Raw genomic sequence first — 16,794 nt, 5'->3', positions numbered from 1 at the left:
GTTTTTTGTGGAATACATAACCCCAATAAGTGGCACAAGGTTTGGGGGTTGCTCTGAAAGTCAGCGAAAATATTCGTATGTGCATTCTTCAACTCACGCTAGTGGACACGAAGAGCATTGCCGTAAAGTTTCAAAAATAAAGATCCTCGTTACTTGTAGGGTGGAAAAAGGGGGGGGGGGGGGGGGGGAGATCACGTTTCACGGAAAATAAAACGGCTCTTTCACAATTCACGAAACAAAAATAGTATTGTCATTTCACCCTGCACGGAAAATAAAAGAGAACGTTTTGGAAAATCACGGTTTATTAAATTTTTTTTTTTCTCCCCCCGGGGGGGTTTTTGAGAAAAATATATAAAAAAAAAAAAAAAAAAAAAAAAAAAAAAAAAAAAAAAAAAAAAAAAAAAAAAAAAAAAAAAGAAAAAAAAAAAATATAAAAAAAAAAATAAAAAAAAAAAATAAAAAAAAAAAAAAAAAAGGGAAAAAATAGAAAAATTAAATTTTGGGGGAGGGGGTTCAATGAAAAAATTTTATAAAAAAAGATTCTTTGTCCAGCTGCAGTTCTAATAAAAGGGATGTTTAATAACTGCGCGTTTCTGGTATTGTTGTACACGCGTTTCAGGTATTGTTCATGACTACTATGGAAATCACGATTCACGAGGAAAAAATAGCCATTTCACATTCCACGGGAAAAAAAAAGGATCACGGGTCACGAAAATACCCTTTACCTCCTTCGTATTTAACGGCCTTTTCCTAACTCTACTTTTTTGGAGGGTCTTGGAATTTTTTCTTCATGTTCTGCCCCATATTCCAGATGAAAATACGGCATTTCCATTCCCATTTTCAAACCTTGCCGTTTTCGTCTTTTAAGTGTTAAATCATCGTCATCGTCACCATCATCATCATTTATTTAAACGCGATCAGATTTTAAGCCCGGGCCAAACGAGGATGAGAGTTGACGAGAGTTGACCTTCATGAGAGTTTTCGTAAACTCTCATCAACTACTCATAAACTCGGGCAAAACGAGAACGAGAGTCTGTCAAACTCTCATCGACTCTATTGTGAAAATTTGAGCACGTTCAAAGTCGACGAGAGCGCATGAGAGTCTATGAGAGTGCATGAGAGTTTCAGGCCACACGTGAGTGAGAGTTTACGTGAGTGAGAGTTTGAACTCTCATCGACTCTCATCCTCCTTTGGGCTGGGCTTTAATGTTTGTGGTGCCGTGTGCTCAACTAATATATTACTAATATTACTGCTATATACTAATATAGCAAAGATATTTTTGACATCACCTATTGTTATTGATGTGCCAACCAGAAAACTATTGGCTGGCGAAACAAAGAGTTCTTTTGTTCAAATTCTTGGACATTTAACAAATATCTTCCCTATATTACATTGAATCATAATTACCATAAAAATAAATCGTTAAATAATTAATGAACTGTAAAAGAAAGACAAAGAAACCAAACGCGCATGGCAAGGTGTCACAGAAGTCACGTTGTTACGTAGATTTGTCACGCAAGCTGAATCGTGTGGTCAGTCTGTATGCAGTTGTGCACGTTTTCAAACCTACAGTGTTGTTGGCAACGATGCTTTTCGTCCATCTCACAAAAAAGTAATGGTTTTTAATCGGAGAAAACTCCTTGAGTACAGCAGTCATGGCCTTATGTGGGCGAAATGGATTATACATGTATGTTGCCAGTATTTACATTTCAACATTCGTACTCGTGCTACCATTGTTGTGTCAAAAGCTTGGTTTCTCGTCTTATTTTCACAAGTCAAAGGAACCTTACAAATACCTCGAAGCAGAGAACGAGAAACGAACCGAAGAAGCGAAGAGATTTTTTGTTAGTCTACAATCGAGTACAACATTTCTTCAATATGATCAAGCAAGACAAATCGACTTTTCCATTGTTCTGTTGACTGCTCACCGTGGTTCCAATACACATTATTCGCTTCAAGTCGCCTCTCGTTTACTTCCTCAAGTCATCAGCGATGAAGGGAAAAGTGTCTTTACAATCCTTAATTCGGATCCACGGCCTGGATTGAACGAAGATGCAGTTTATCTCTCGAACTTTATTCCTGTGATCAATAGTTCGTTGCCTGTTACGGCTGCGTCGAGGTCACGCGAGAAGGAAGACTACATTGTGGGTTTAGAAATAGCCTTGCAACACAACTCAACGTACGTATTAATGATAGAAGACGACGCTTTGCCATCAAAACGTCTTCTCAAACATCTTCGATTTGTTTTAAAACATAAAATGCCTGGGAAGTTGTTGAAAAGTCGCCGAGACTGGGCATTTTTGAAACTCTACTATCCCGAAAAATGGCAAGGGTATGGCTGGCCCGAAGTGCCAGAACTTGTAGTGATCGGTATACTAGGAGGCTCTTTAGCTGTGTGGATTCAGTTGAAAATGAGAAATTCAACGCGAAGGAAACAATCTTTGTTTTGTACGTTTATAGTATGGGCCGTCTTCATCGTTTTGCTTGTTTACACTGTTGGTAGAGCTCACTGGATAGAATTAAGGAAGCTCTCACCACTCTTGTATTCTGTTGTCAAGGCACCCGGTTGTTGTACACCAGGCGTTCTTTATCAGAGATCTCATGCACGTGACCTCGCCAATTTTTTAAAAACAGTTCAATGTAGCAAAAAGTACCCATTGGATGTTGCCATTGACGACTTTGCTGACAAAATGAATTTAGAGAGGTACTTGGTGATGCCGAACATGATCAGTCACATTGGTGTTCATTCAAGTGTCGGTAGCCAAATGAAACATTTTGCTGAGTTTTATTTGATGTTTAAGCCATAATCAGAAGCTAAAAGGGGGGAAATATCAATCTTACCAGGGGCGGATCCAGGGGCAGGTGGCAAAAAATTTCACCCCATATCCGTAACACAACTTGGATTGCGGCCCCCTTCCCACCCCCCATGGCCGTAACTAGCAAGAGGCAAGACAAGGCACTTGCCTTGTCTTGATTTTTACCCAAGATTTAGGAAAAAATATGTTTTGTTGGGAAAATAATCCCCAGTTGAAAAATTATTTTTTTATTCTCAAGAAATAACCCATGAAAAATGACTCCTTCAGAGCTTCTAGATTTCAAAATTTTCTGGAGGGAATGCCCCCAGAACCCCCTAGCAACATCTTGCCTTGTCTATAGCAAAGGTCTGTAAACGGTCCTGCCCCCCGCCCCCCTTTCCCCCCCAAATCTGCTCATGCTCACCCTATTTTGCTGAATTTAAGAGCACATTCTTTTAGGAGTATTCCGGAATAGGAAGACTCATCATTCTTTTGGGACCTATTCCCAATTATTTATTCTGCTAATTCTGCTCCCAATAACAGAATCAATATAATGAACAGAGTATGGTTTACTCGAAATAGGCAGAGTATGGTATGCATTCTTTTGGAAAAGGTTTGACGGGAAATCGTGCAGCCAGCTTCCCCGGCAGCCACAGATACAATTTAGTTTTCATGTCATCTCTGCCACCAGTATCCCTTTTTTAGAATATGCATTTTTCTGGGATTCAATTGATATTCCCTTTATTTTGTTATCCCTAAAATAGAATGAGAATACATGTAGCTAGAAATTATAGTCCCAAAAGAATGCACTCTAAATAACAACATAATGTTAGTATATTATGTACCTGGCCTCAACTCCTTCCCTCGAAATAAATTATTGAAATGTATTTGTTTTGTTGATGTGGTATGTACATCAAAATTATATTCACTCCGATAAAGTGAAACTTTTTTTAATCAAGTCCCTGTTATAACAAACAATATTCTTTAGCTTTAAAAACTCTGCCTGGTTGGCTATTGCCTCAGCTGTTGCAGTCAATGTAATGATAATATATTGACATTATTTTTTTTTTTTGGAAAGGAGATACTATACAAGGAGAGACATATTCATAGTGAAAAGAGTTTACATGTGTACTGTCTGAACAAAGAATTATTTAATATGTTATTTATTGTTTTTATTTTTTGTGGCTCAGTCAGGTTGTAAAATGCACTTGAATGCATAGCCACAATATAGTATTATTAGAATGTCTTTTAGGGGAGGGGAATGGGCAGGAAATATCCATGCCCACCCCAAGGAAGGTAATGGGGAATTCTGAGGGGGAGGGGAGGGGGCGTCAATAGCCAAAGTTCAAAGGCCAGACCAAGGTTAATTCAGAATTCCCAGAGTGGTTGGGGTGGGGGGTTGACAACCCCAAAAGCCTTCTGTGGGGGCTATGGATATTTTCTGGGACAGCACAATGGTGAATTTTGTACCTTCAGATCAAATTATGTAAAGTGACAATTATGTAGTAAAATAAACAGGACAAATATATTTTGTAAATCAGACGCAGATCTAGAGAAGGAACTAAGGAACCTTGGCTCCTCTCCACCTTTACTCCAGTCCCCTTTTTTGAGCAAAAAATGGGTCAATCCTAAGCTTGGAAATTTGCTATGCTGATTGGGCCATTGTATCAAGGACAAATTAATTTTATACTGTTACGCTAATTAAACTAAAAATATGTGGTAAATCCATCCCAATAAAATGCTTCATTTCCCTTCATCCTCGCTTTCATGAAAGTGAGGCAAACAAAACAAAAGAAAAAAGGAACAGTCACAAAGTCAATAATTAACTGGAAGTGTGGGAGCCTAAATTGTTAAGTATATTTTCTATTCCCACCTTGATGGGATGTTAGTCCATCGCAGGGCTAACCCTCAGCATTAAATTCACCAGTACCCACTGGAGAGAGGCACCAAGAGTAGGGGGGAGGGGGCTTAATAGAGTATATTGGGGGAGGGGGGGGGGGTCATTTCAAATCATATATCAGGGTACAAACGAAATAAATAAAGTTTTGTTTTTAATGTTTAGTGCTGTTTGGCAACACAAGTTTCACAAAATAGCAACAATAATAAGTAATTGTGGTAGATGATTACCGTTGAAAGCGAAAAGGTCTTGCAATCCTGTTGATCTATGAGTATAAGCGTACGAGCGCATGATTCGGCGGGTAAAACCACCCGGCTTCTTCAACACGACCAAACGGTCCATCTTGATGTTTGCCGGCTCTGCTGATCAGCTGCCGATCGTTGGCATTTGCTGCAGTTCGCGCCAAACCTTTGCGCCAATTCATGGAAGGCGGGAAAATGCGAACGCGCGCTTTGTGAAATCGCTGCTGTTCACAAATCTTATGAAGTAAAGTTCTAGTTTGAGGCCTTCGTGGAGTCCGTGGACGTGTTAATGTGTTATTACCGATCAAGAAGGAAGGACTTTGAAGGCGACTAAAGGTCAAGCGGTCGACAAGGCGAAAGGTAAATATTTGATAGTAAATTCAAAGTACTTTGTCGGCTTCTTTTGTGAAAAATGCATGAGATTTTCCCTTCGGAATTTAGTCCCAGTGCTTTTTTTATATTTTGTTCTTAGGTGAAGCGTATTTAATTTACAAGACCGGTCAGAAAATTGGTCCGGACTCACCACTTTTGTAGAGAAACAGTCAATCAAAACGGGGCCATTTCTCTGTCGTGTAAATGCGCCTACAAACAAACCAGTGGTGTTTAGGGGAAAACTCTCCACATTTGCGTGAATGAATCGAAATAAGGGGAAAGTTCTAGTTTGAGGCCTTCCACGAAGTTAGGAGAAAACTCTCCAAATTTGCGTGAATGAATCGAAATGAAGAATTTGATTTTCCCGTTCGCGCAATTCCTTTTTGGTCCTTTTCTTGTTATTGTAAATTTTGAGACCAATAAAGTTGATAGACATTAAGAGGCGCCAATAACAACGCGAGGGCGCTACAAATTTGACAGCTGATTTCAACAGTATGGACAAAAGTTATAATTATATTGGGACGTCTGTCGTGTAAATGCGCCTACAAACAAACCAGTGGTGTTTAGGGGAAAACTCTCCAAATTTGCGTGAATGAATCGAAATAAGGGGAAAGTTCTAGTTTGAGGCCTTCCACGAAGTTAGGGGAAAACTCTCCAAATTTGCGTGAATGAATCGAAATAAGGGGAAAGTTCTAGTTTGAGGCCTTCCACGAAGTTAGGGGAAAATTCTCCAAATTTGCGTGAATGAATCGAAATGAAGAATTTGATTTTCCCGTTCGCGCAATTCCTTTTTGGTCCTTTTCTTGTTATTGTAAATTTTGAGACCAATAAAGTTGATAGACATTAAGAGGCGCCAATAACAACGCGAGGGCGCTACAAATTTGACAGCTGATTTCAACAGTATGGACAATAGCTATAATTATATTGGGACAACACCACGGAAGGAAAACATTTCTTTTACAATGTATTGCTAATTTCAACAAACAGACTTGGCAATAGAGATCGTAGGGTATGTGAGGGCTCTTGCAATTTGAGTGTGTTTCATGATACCCCCGATTTTAACGCTCACGCATTCGGGCGTTGGGGTAACTTTTCGGACAAGAAGATCACCGCTCATTAAGACCGAATTGGTCCCCACACGCCTATGCTAAGGAGGCTTCATTTTGACATATGTGGGAAAGGGGGGGAAGGGGTTGGTGGGTCAGGGTAGGGGGTCTGAACTTCCCGCTTTTCCTGCCTTTTACTTCCGGTTGCCCTGTGCCTTTGTGGTTACCACCCCACGACACTTTTTCTCTTGCAAAATAATACTCAATATCGCAAAATTATTCCCGTTTTCTGCCGGTTCCCGCCGCCTTTGGAATCCTACTTCCCGCTCTCTTTTCTCCCGTTTGCCCCTAGAGTTCTCGCCCCACCTACTCGCGGGTTTCCGCGCCCTTATCCCCCTTCCCCCCCCCCCCCCCCCCCCGCCATATTTCCAAATTGTTTCAGCAATTTTCGCTGGTTGGGACTGCCACTTGAACTTCGAGCGCTCTCCAGCTAGCTCGAAGTATTAAAAACTTCCTGCCAAACCGTCTTTACTGTTGTTTTGTTAGCAACAATATTGTAGTTTAAGTTGCTCTTGCCAATATAAGCACGTGCAAACAGACATCTAACAAAACAAAGTCAGTAACATTCATCTTTGTCATGTAATCTTCTAATAAAAAAAAATTGTCGAGAAGCTCTTTCAAGAACTTTTCGAAACGTTTTGGCGGTTATAAAAATGCTAAGCAAACTAGTCAAAATAAATTTTGAACGAAGTGTGCAATATCTTCAACATAGAACGCAGATTTTTGAAGTGGGCATTTCTTTCTTTGTTGTGCCCATCTTAGAAGCCTTGCCATTAGAGCTTCTGCTTGCTTTGTTGTTCAAAATCCAGACTCAAACTATTATGCGTAATTTAGCAGGCTACACTAACAAGATTTGTCCCATCTAAACTTCAAATGCTCGTCATAGGAATGGTTAGCTTTCACTGTTCAACTAATTCGTGTAAATCAGCCTTCCAATACATCAAAAACGGCGCGCTACACCCAGTATGAAATTTGTAAAAAAATGGAGTATTGGATGTGAATTCAGCTTTGAAATTTATGCCAAAGATCTGTTGCGTTTTAATTGTTCTTATGCTCGTTATTTAGAGCAAAGGAATGCAAGGCAGCCAACCGAAAGCGACGCTCTGGCGGCGATCTAGACAAGACACCTCATGCGATTTGAGCTGAAAGAGCCGCTAAATCTTTATCAAAGAACGTACATCTCTATAAATACGGTTAGAATGTCATTAAAAATTCCTTAAATTTGTTGAACTAGACGGTGTTTCATTTGTCTTCGTGATCATTGTTTTTGCTAGAAATGTATCAACTTTGTTGGTCGCATGCCTATATATCTAGTTTTTCTTTACACTTGTTAAAGTGTACAGATTCGTGATTAGCGAGATCATTCTATTGAAATAATAAGTTCAATGAGTATTTCATTGTTATTTGTTAATGGCCCTTAAATACCTACCAATACAAACACAAGAACATATATGGTTTATTTACCAGAATGGGAAAACAGTGTTTAGTATTCATATATAATTTAGCCAGTTGCATGTAAGCTATGTTCTTGATACTTAAAATAAGTCAGTGTCAAAGAAATTTTACATTGATGGTATACAACATACAAGTAATACTAACACTACAACTGAGAAACAACTTAAAACATCACAACGTGACTACAACAAAAGCCTTACAAGAAAGAAGAACAAGTTCCTATATATTTACTAGGAAGCAAACAGAACCAATAATATTCTTCCTAGCCGATATAAGTGATAAAAGCCTGAAGGGTCAATACTCTTAATTGTCATGGCAACTCTCAAACCGATATGGTAAATTTCATTTTTTTAAAAAAGTGGTGAGTGTTTTGATAAAAAACCTTGTAGAGGAACCCTCATTCTTCGTTTGCTTCAGGAAGCTATATCGTTCTCTTGTTTACAACAACCTTTGCCATTTCTCTTCACTTTATTTCAAACTTAAGTCGATTTTCAGTATTCCAGAAGCAAATATTTTCCCTGCCTGGGAAAGAGACCTCAATTTTTCAATATAAAGGCCTAAGGTTATTTTTGGGATTGGAGTGTCAAAACAACACGACATGACATGATGTTTTACCGTTCTGTAAGCCCGGGAAGCTTCATTATGTCGTCAAATGTGTTGTTTTTAGCCTTGCTCCTGTTCTCATTTTCATGTCAGACGTCACTGGGCCAAGGTAAGTTATAATAACGATTTAAATTCTCGTCTTTTGTGACGTGAGTGTTTAAGCTTTAGTACCTCGCATGGAAACAACGCAGGAATTCAGTGACTCAATGATGAAAAGCTAAGATTATCAAAAAGTTATAAAAAGTCAAGATTAATAGGAACATCTTTTTATTTTCGCGCGTTACTCGAGGATAAACATATTTTCAGCTCTAGGGCCCGGTCGCATAAAGCAATTTAAGGTTTATAAGTGGGATTTTGTGCATTCTAACTGTTTTCTCTGTTCTAAGGATATTTTGGTGCCAGCATTGTATTTCCCATACTCTTTAATCCACATTCTGCTGATTTATGCATAATATATATTTAGCGTACAAGAAAACTTTCGGAAACACAGGAAATGGTTGCAGAAATCCCACTTAATCTAAGTTGCTTTGTGCAAGCGGGCTCAGGTTTTTGTCCAGTCGTGAATTCTACCTTCTACTGAAAGACCACGGGGCAAGAGATTACATTCAGTCGAGCCTATTTGTATTCGCAGTGATATTCGCAGTGATTCGCAGTACACGATTTCTAATATGTCTCAAGTATTTTCGTAGCTATTAACCCTGATAAGACAACGTTTGTGCGGTTTATGATAGTTCGTTTAATGCTACTCCAGAATTTGATTAAGAGAGTAGATTAATTTTGTCCGCATTGGGTGTTTTTGGCACCTAGTTTTTTTCTTTTCATTTGGACGTATAAACGGGTAGAAGTCGACTGGGAAATTGCTTCGTTGCTTCATGAAGGCTTTATAACGATTGAGGATCGTCGATTAATGTTATAACAATTTGAGAATCCATTGAACAAAACACTTTCCAATTTTCATCACAAAAATGTTCCCCTCCAAAATCTGCATATTGATGCATTATTCGCTTTCCGTTATATTGCTTTTATTTGACTTTAAAAAATTCCTTGAGTGTTTTTATTAGTCACATGGGAAGTATTTGAGATTGGTTTAGTTACTTTGCCCTGAAAATTGTTATGAAGTTTCTTCATTATAATCTTCTGTTTAATGTAATATTTTCTGTCTTGTTTTTGGGTATCATTTGCAAAATGAACTAAATGCAATTCGTCTAAGATTAAGTGTTTTTTCATGGGTCGTTTAATATATTGGTTTTCAACGGAAAATGAACACTATATTCAGCCCAACTTTCTGAACTGCTGAACCAACGCCATGCGCCACAATCTTCATACTTTTTCTAAGGCTCGTATCAAAATGTTCTGCAATTAGTTGATCTTTGTTAACTAATCGAGGTCCTTCTTACTGGTAATATTGCATTTTTTGTGTTACCTCATAAAAATGCTCGTTATTCCTACTCTATACTATTCAGCAAGGAATATTATAAAACGTGATAAATTGCCATGTATTAACATTAACTAAGTTAAATATTAGGAATTTTCTAGGACTCTAAAGATAAACTTATTCTTACTAGAGGCCGGTGTATACGCTACGATTTGTCGGCCCGATTTGTGCCAAGGTAATTTACATGCTGCGACTCGTCGACCCGATTTTTGTTTTGCATTATATGAATTGCGAGGATTAAATCCTGCCCGATTTCTAAAATCTGTGCCCGATTTCTAAAATCTGTGGCAGATTTTTAAAAATCGGGCCGATTTTTAACTGCGCACTTATTTTCCTATCAAATCTGGGCCAAATCGGGCCGACAAATCGTACCGTGTAAACCGGCCTTTATAACTTTCGAGCTTCGCGAGTGTTTTTTGTTTAATTTTCGCTGTTCCTGGACTTGAAAATGGTATTTAATCTCGCGATTTTGTCATTGCTATAATTTCCCAATTGAAAACATGATCTGAAACATTATTGAAATATTATAATACGTCAAGGAACAAAGAAATAGTTGAAAGATGTAAATAAATAAAGCCCTTGTTCATTAAATCTAAGTAAAAGGAGCCAACTATTGGAAAATTAATGACTGTGCAAAAGAGGTTTCGGCTGACTAGCCTTTCACAAGCTCTAAAGAATATAACAGTAGATTAGAGGAAGAGTGTTAGTCGAATGTAAGACCACGGATGGGAAGTGACAGGAGAATTCAGAACAATTACCAGCAAGCTTGTGACTCGACATTTCAAATTTAACTGTTGTTTTCTTATATAATATGGTACTAATTTTTGCGTATTTAACTTTCGTGTACTCTCGCACAGACTCCAAAGTATGAATTTTCGCGATATTTTTTCAAAACGCAAAAATCGCGAAATTAAGTACGTGCGAAAATTTGTAGGAATGAAGTGCTAGAGTTAAATCTCAGCCAGTCTACCAATCGGCGTAGTTAAACCATTTTAATCATATTTTATCTCAAAAGCAGTCATAATATTGTCTCAAAAGCTGGTCTCATAATATTTCTATTTCGAAATATAGTATTCCATTAAATGCCTCTCGAACAGGGTGATATCGAGTTTTATTATCCAACCCCACTCAGTAGAGTACAAACAACACCAGAAATGGGTTCAAATATTTCACGGTATTGTACTCTAGGAAACCAGTTAAACAGGTGTTTAAGCGGAGACCTCTTTTCCTGACCGTGCGAGAGCGACAGACACAGTTTAAAGCCAGGATTTAAGATAAAAAATGTTGGATAATAAAACTCGTATTGGACGGTTTAGTGTGTAGTGTCGCTGTGCATTTTGACTCGTCATTTGCAATTTGGTCTCCCCCTTACGGGCTAGCTCGTGACTGCACGACAAGTTTAAATACACAGCGATTTTTTAACGACAAACTAAAATGTCTAATATGATACCGTAAATCTTCTACTAAGCCCCACGGGGGGGGGGGGGGGGGGGAGGGGGGGCTTTGAATTTCAAGCACGTTTGAGGGGGAGGGGTTAATTGAGAAGAGAAGCGTATTTAATTTATTTTGAGGACCATGAGTTTATCAGTTACTGTCAAATGTCACACTCTTAAACTAGACTTACCTACCAACTTACCTTATTATAGGAATATTACGAAGCATTTTAACAACGCGAAAAAAATTACGCGTAATAAAATTAACGCGAATTTAAGAAAAGTTCTGGTTAAATGCTTATAGTAAACGTGTTTATATTAACTAACATCAATAAAATTAACGCGAATTTTTGAAATTCGTGTTAACAACATGTATCGTTAATTTCCTATAATAAGGTACTTTCTTTCTTACTTACGTACTTACTTACGTACTTACTTACTTACGTACTTATTAATTACAAGTTTCCTTCCTTCCTTCCTTCCTTCCTTCCTTCCTTCCTTCCTTCCTTCCTTCCTTCCTTCCTTCCTTCCTTCCTTCCTTCCTTCCTTCCTTCCTTCCTTCCTTCCTTCCTTCCTTCCTTCCTTCCTTCCTTCCTTCCTTCCTTCCTTCCTTCCTTCCTTCCTTCCTTCCTTCCTTCCTTCCTTCCTTCCTTCCTTCCTTCCTTCCTTCCTTCCTTCCTTCCTTCCTTCCTTCCTTCCTTCCTTCCTTCCTTCCTTCCTTCCTTCCTTCCTTCCTTCCTTCCTTCCTTCCTTCCTTCCTTCCTTCCTTCCTTCCTTCCTTCCTTCCTTCCTTCCTTCCTTCCTTCCTTCCTTCCTTCCTTCCTTCCTTCCTTCCTTCCTTCCTTCCTTCCTTCCTTCCTTCCTTCCTTCCTTCCTTCCTTCCTTCCTTCCTTCCTTCCTTCCTTCCTTCCTTCCTTCCTTCCTTCCTTCCTTCCTTCCTTCCTTCCTTCCTTCCTTCCTTCCTTCCTTCCTTCCTTCCTTCCTTCCTTCCTTCCTTCCTTCCTTCCTTCCTTCCTTCCTTCCTTCCTTACTTCCTTCCTTCCTTCCTTTCTTCCTTCCGACCGAACTTAGTGAAACGTCAGGTATAGTCATTACTTTACCACTCATTTTTTACCGTGTGACGATCCTTTTTAATTGACTACAAGGACTGGTAATATTTACCCTAAAGTTCGAAAGTACCATATTTTATCTCGTGCCAGCTTTGCTGTGGTAAAAACACACTAGTAATATAGTGTGGAGTTTATTGCTTTACAGTTGTGAAGGAAAATGGGGAGGGCGGAGGTGGGGTGCGGGTTAACAATTTTTTTGCCCCCAGAAAAGAGGGGGTATCGAGGGGAGGAAGGTGTGCATAATGTAGAGGGGAAGGAGGGGGGGGGGGGGGTAATAGAGAATTTACGGTATATATATATTTTAATAATAAAATTATGGTCATATAGCGCTTGCTCTGCTTGGATAGCTGTTCCGTATTTACACTTTGTTATAAAAAAAGATCAAGATATCGTGTTAAATTTGTCGCTTTAATTTATAAAGGTGAAAAAACGATCGATGACTTGGTGGGAGAACACAGCTGCTCTTGTTTAATGAGCCCTGCCGCACGAGTTCGTTTAAACTTGTTTTCACCGAACTTAGTGTGGGGTGTGCATTACGCAATAATTATTAAGTCTTTTCATTGGATCCCTGAGATGTTGGATGTTACTAAAACGTAAATTGGGAAATGGGAGATCGGGAATGGGAATTGAGAATGGCTTAAGATTAAGGTCAGAATTTGGCCTTTGGTTAGGATTAATGTTACGGTAAGGGAGGATTAAGGTCAGGGATGTTCCTGGGCTAACACTTACACTAACCCTAACCATACTCCTAATTCTTTTACTCTAACCCATATCCCAATCCTTACCTACCCTCGCCCTTGACACCAATCCAAACCCATAACCTAAGCCATTTATCATTTCGTATGTACTATTCCCCATTCAAGGTCCCAAATGGGTTGAGAGTTCTTCGGCTCCGGGCCACCCCTGAAGAACAGTTCTCCGTGCTCTGTGGCCAACATATTCAGGGCTCCACTTAATAATAAAAGGGCACCAAGCGGCAAAACGATGGGGTTCGAGGCTCCACGACGAAAATTTAAAGGCTCCCGTGCTACATCTCCCACTATGGGACCCTGCGTTTTAGTAACATCCGAGAGGTCCAAATTTTGCAATACGAACCACTAAGATGGACCACGAATTCTGTAGAATTGTATAAACGAAAAAGGTTTCTTGCTAGTAGAAATTTGTCACGTCTGGCGAACGATTATGGTTAAACTTCTTCAAAAATTGTTAAAAAATGCCACATTGTGCAAGATTGTGTTCACCTTTCTCTTGCATTTTTGCATTTTTTATCAGCGATAAAAAAGCTTTATTGGTTTGCATATTCGGTCAGCCACAAATTGATTGTACAAACGAAATCAGTCGACAGATTTTTTTTCTTAAAATAATGCGTTCAAGAAGAGGCAAACCATGTTTGCGTGCGCAGAGGTTGCCAAGATATTCACTTTCTTTAACTATTTTCAAGTACTGTTTATGGGTGTGTATACAGCTAATTCGACTGGGAAAGGTTGTCGAAAAAAAGCACAAAAGTGCACGCAACAAGATCGAAAGCTGGTCTGGGTATTCATTGAATTTTGTATATTGGCCTAAAGGAAATGTGCAAAATTGTATTTTTTTCACGTAAAGATATTTTTCCCACTCAGGAGGCCTTTTTCTGTAGCTTTAGTTTTACTGTCGCATGTCTTTGAACTTTAAATTTTTTTCCAAATTCAGGGTGCTAAAAGTACCTTGTTTCCACATGTCCGACGAGAAATTGTCTTGTCGCCATCTTATTTGTATTCAGTACGTGCTGTAGCACTCTCCTTTTACCCATACTATCTTTCGGCCTTATCCACTTTGTGCTTTCTCCGAAAACTTGTCTCGAGTTATTAGCTGTATATAATAAAATGCCGCGAAAATACTAACGCATTGTTTATGATTGCTTTTCCGTTTTTTACGGTAAAAAGAACCGTGCGAGAGCAGTTTTTTATATGTTCAATTTTGCGACTTGCTTTTTACATACAGTGATACAAATATATTAATGCCAAGAGTGGTACTTCAAGGGTACAAATTGTGGTAACCCCTCTCAATATTTCGCGAAAGACACTTACTCCCTTGATATTTGCTGTCACCAGAGCTTCCGGTCCTCGAGAAACCACTCTACGATCTGTTCTTATATGAGAGTGAATTTATTGTGCGGACTGTTGTAAAAACTAGCTTTAATAAACAAAACGCCCACCCTGTAGGTAGGGAAAGTTAATAAGCGCCCAGCCTCGAATAAGCGCCCACCCCCACCTCCCTCGTAAAAACCCCCTGAAGTGTACAAAAGGAGTATTGATTACTATTGAAATTGCGACTGAAATTGACTAAGTACTTCTGAGAGACTTCCGCGAAGACTGAGTTTTCTTAGTATTTTACAAAAACTTTCAATGAAGAGCTAAAGTTTTGCTTTTGTACATCTTTACGTTTTATTATTATTATTCATTGTTTTGTTTCAAAATAAAATAACTACTTGCCAAAAAATGGTGAAAATGTAATAAGCGCCCAGCCTCGAATAAGCGCCCACCTCTAATTAGCGCCCACTCTTAAGGTCCATAAATGTAATAAGCGCCTAATCGAATAAATACGGCATTTATGTCAAAAACGCTGCAAAAACAACAAGTCGAAAAGGTGAACTTTTCGATTGCCCTCACACGCTTGAAATCGCTATTCGCCGCCGCCCCTTCCCCCATCTCACCAAAGAAAGTTGAATATCTTGGCGACCCGTGCCTACGCAAACAGAGGTTCGCAGGCCTATGTGTTGAAAAAAGATGTCCAAAAACGTCACGAATGTTTACCTACGACATTTGCAACTGCCTAAATTTTGTTGTAATTTTACTCTACTTTGCTGAATGTGAGTTTTGATTTCAGTACATGAATCCGGTTATGCTTGTCCCTAAACCATGAGAAATGATAGAAAAGCCGTTTAATTAATACAGTGTTATAAATTATTTGACCGGCAGGCCTGTCTTTCTTTGAACAAGATTGTCTGGACTCACACAATTACTTTCGATCACTGCACTCGGCATTTCAAGCCATGACCTGGAATGATGATATTGCCCAAGGGGCACGAAACTGGTCTCAGTTTCTTCTTCAAAACCAATCGTTGCTACATGAAGACGCCGTCTTAAACAGCCAAAATCTTGGAGAAAATCTTTGGCGTGTGTTCTCCTCACCAGCACAACCAATATGTAACAATGCATCTGAAACCTCATGCGTGAACTGCAGTCAAGTAGTAACAGACTGGTACAATGAAATTTCAAACTACAATTTCGATACAGGAACAGCAATCAATTCAAGTCTGCCATGGCTTCATTTTACACAGGTGGTTTGGAGAAGTTCTTCTGAGCTTGGGGTGGGTGTGGCTTCTGAAGGCGGACGTCACTATGTAGTGGCCCGCTACAAGCCACGAGGAAATGTAGTGGGAAGATTCGACAGAAATGTACCACGTCTTAAACCAACAGGTTTGTGAACAAACTTGTTCTCTTATAAGAAACATTCAAAAGGATTGGATCGAGTTTTAGCTATCCATTCAGAGCGCGCTATATAATCGATAATTTTATAATATAGATATGGGATATATGTGCGAATGTAATTGTAATGATTGCGGTTTCGCCATGGATTTGTGTACCTTCCTCCCACCAGACACTACAACAAACCCACCAGATATAACAACAGCTTCACTAGATACTACAATAGGACCGGCAGGTACTACAACAAGTCCTCCAGGTACCACAACAGGTCCACCAGGCACTACAACAGCTCCACCAGATACTACAACAGGACCACCAGATACCACGACAGGTCTGCCAGATACCACACCAGGTCCGCCAGGCACTACAACAGGTCCACCAGATACTACAACAGGTCCACCAGATACCACGACAGGTCCGCCAGGCACTACAACAGGACCGCCAGCTACATCAACAGGTCCTCCTGACACTACAACAGATCCATCAGGCACTACAACAGGTCCACCAGACACTACAACAGGTCCGCCAGGCACTACAACAGGTCCACCAGACACTACAACAGGTCCACCTGCTACGTCAACAGGTCCGCCAGACCCTACAACGGGACCTCCAGCCACTACAACAGGTCCGCCAGACACTACAACAAGTCCGTCAGACACTACAACAGGTCCACCAGGCACTACAACAGGTCCACCAGATACTACAACAGCTCCACCAGATACTACAACAGCTCCACCAGATACTACAACAGCTCCACCAGATACTACAACAGCTCCACCAGATACTACAACAGCTCCACCAGATACTACAACAGCTCCACCAGATACTACAACAGCTCCACCAGATACTACAACAGGTCCATCAGATACTACAACAGCT

General features: G+C 39.6%; 2 protein-coding genes across 2 annotated transcripts in view; both read left to right on the top strand.

The window, feature by feature from the left end:
- Window positions 1-855: 855 nt before the first annotated feature.
- On the top strand, window positions 856-3,683 carry LOC144637200 (GPI-N-acetylgalactosamine transferase PGAP4-like). Its single transcript, XM_078496333.1, has one exon. The coding sequence runs from the start codon at window positions 1,657-1,659 to the stop codon at window positions 2,806-2,808; it is 1,152 nt and encodes a 383-aa protein (XP_078352459.1). The 5' UTR covers window positions 856-1,656; the 3' UTR covers window positions 2,809-3,683.
- Window positions 3,684-5,225: 1,542 nt separating this feature from the next.
- LOC144636933 (mucin-like protein) overlaps window positions 5,226-16,794 on the top strand; it is a gene marked incomplete at its 5' end in the record, with an annotated part of 58,218 nt that continues 46,649 nt past the window's right edge. Inside the window, 2 exons of the mRNA XM_078496130.1 lie at window positions 5,226-5,295; window positions 16,088-16,771. Coding sequence (XP_078352256.1) covers window positions 5,226-5,295; window positions 16,088-16,771 — 754 coding nt within the window. The remainder of the gene's footprint in view (window positions 5,296-16,087; window positions 16,772-16,794) is intronic.

Source organism: Oculina patagonica, chromosome 13 (genome assembly GCF_052425735.1).
Source record: "Oculina patagonica isolate OP01 chromosome 13, crgOcupat, whole genome shotgun sequence".
In the NCBI taxonomy this organism is placed as follows: Eukaryota; Metazoa; Cnidaria; class Anthozoa; order Scleractinia; family Oculinidae; genus Oculina; species Oculina patagonica.
This window is presented reverse-complemented; position numbering and strand designations above follow the sequence as displayed.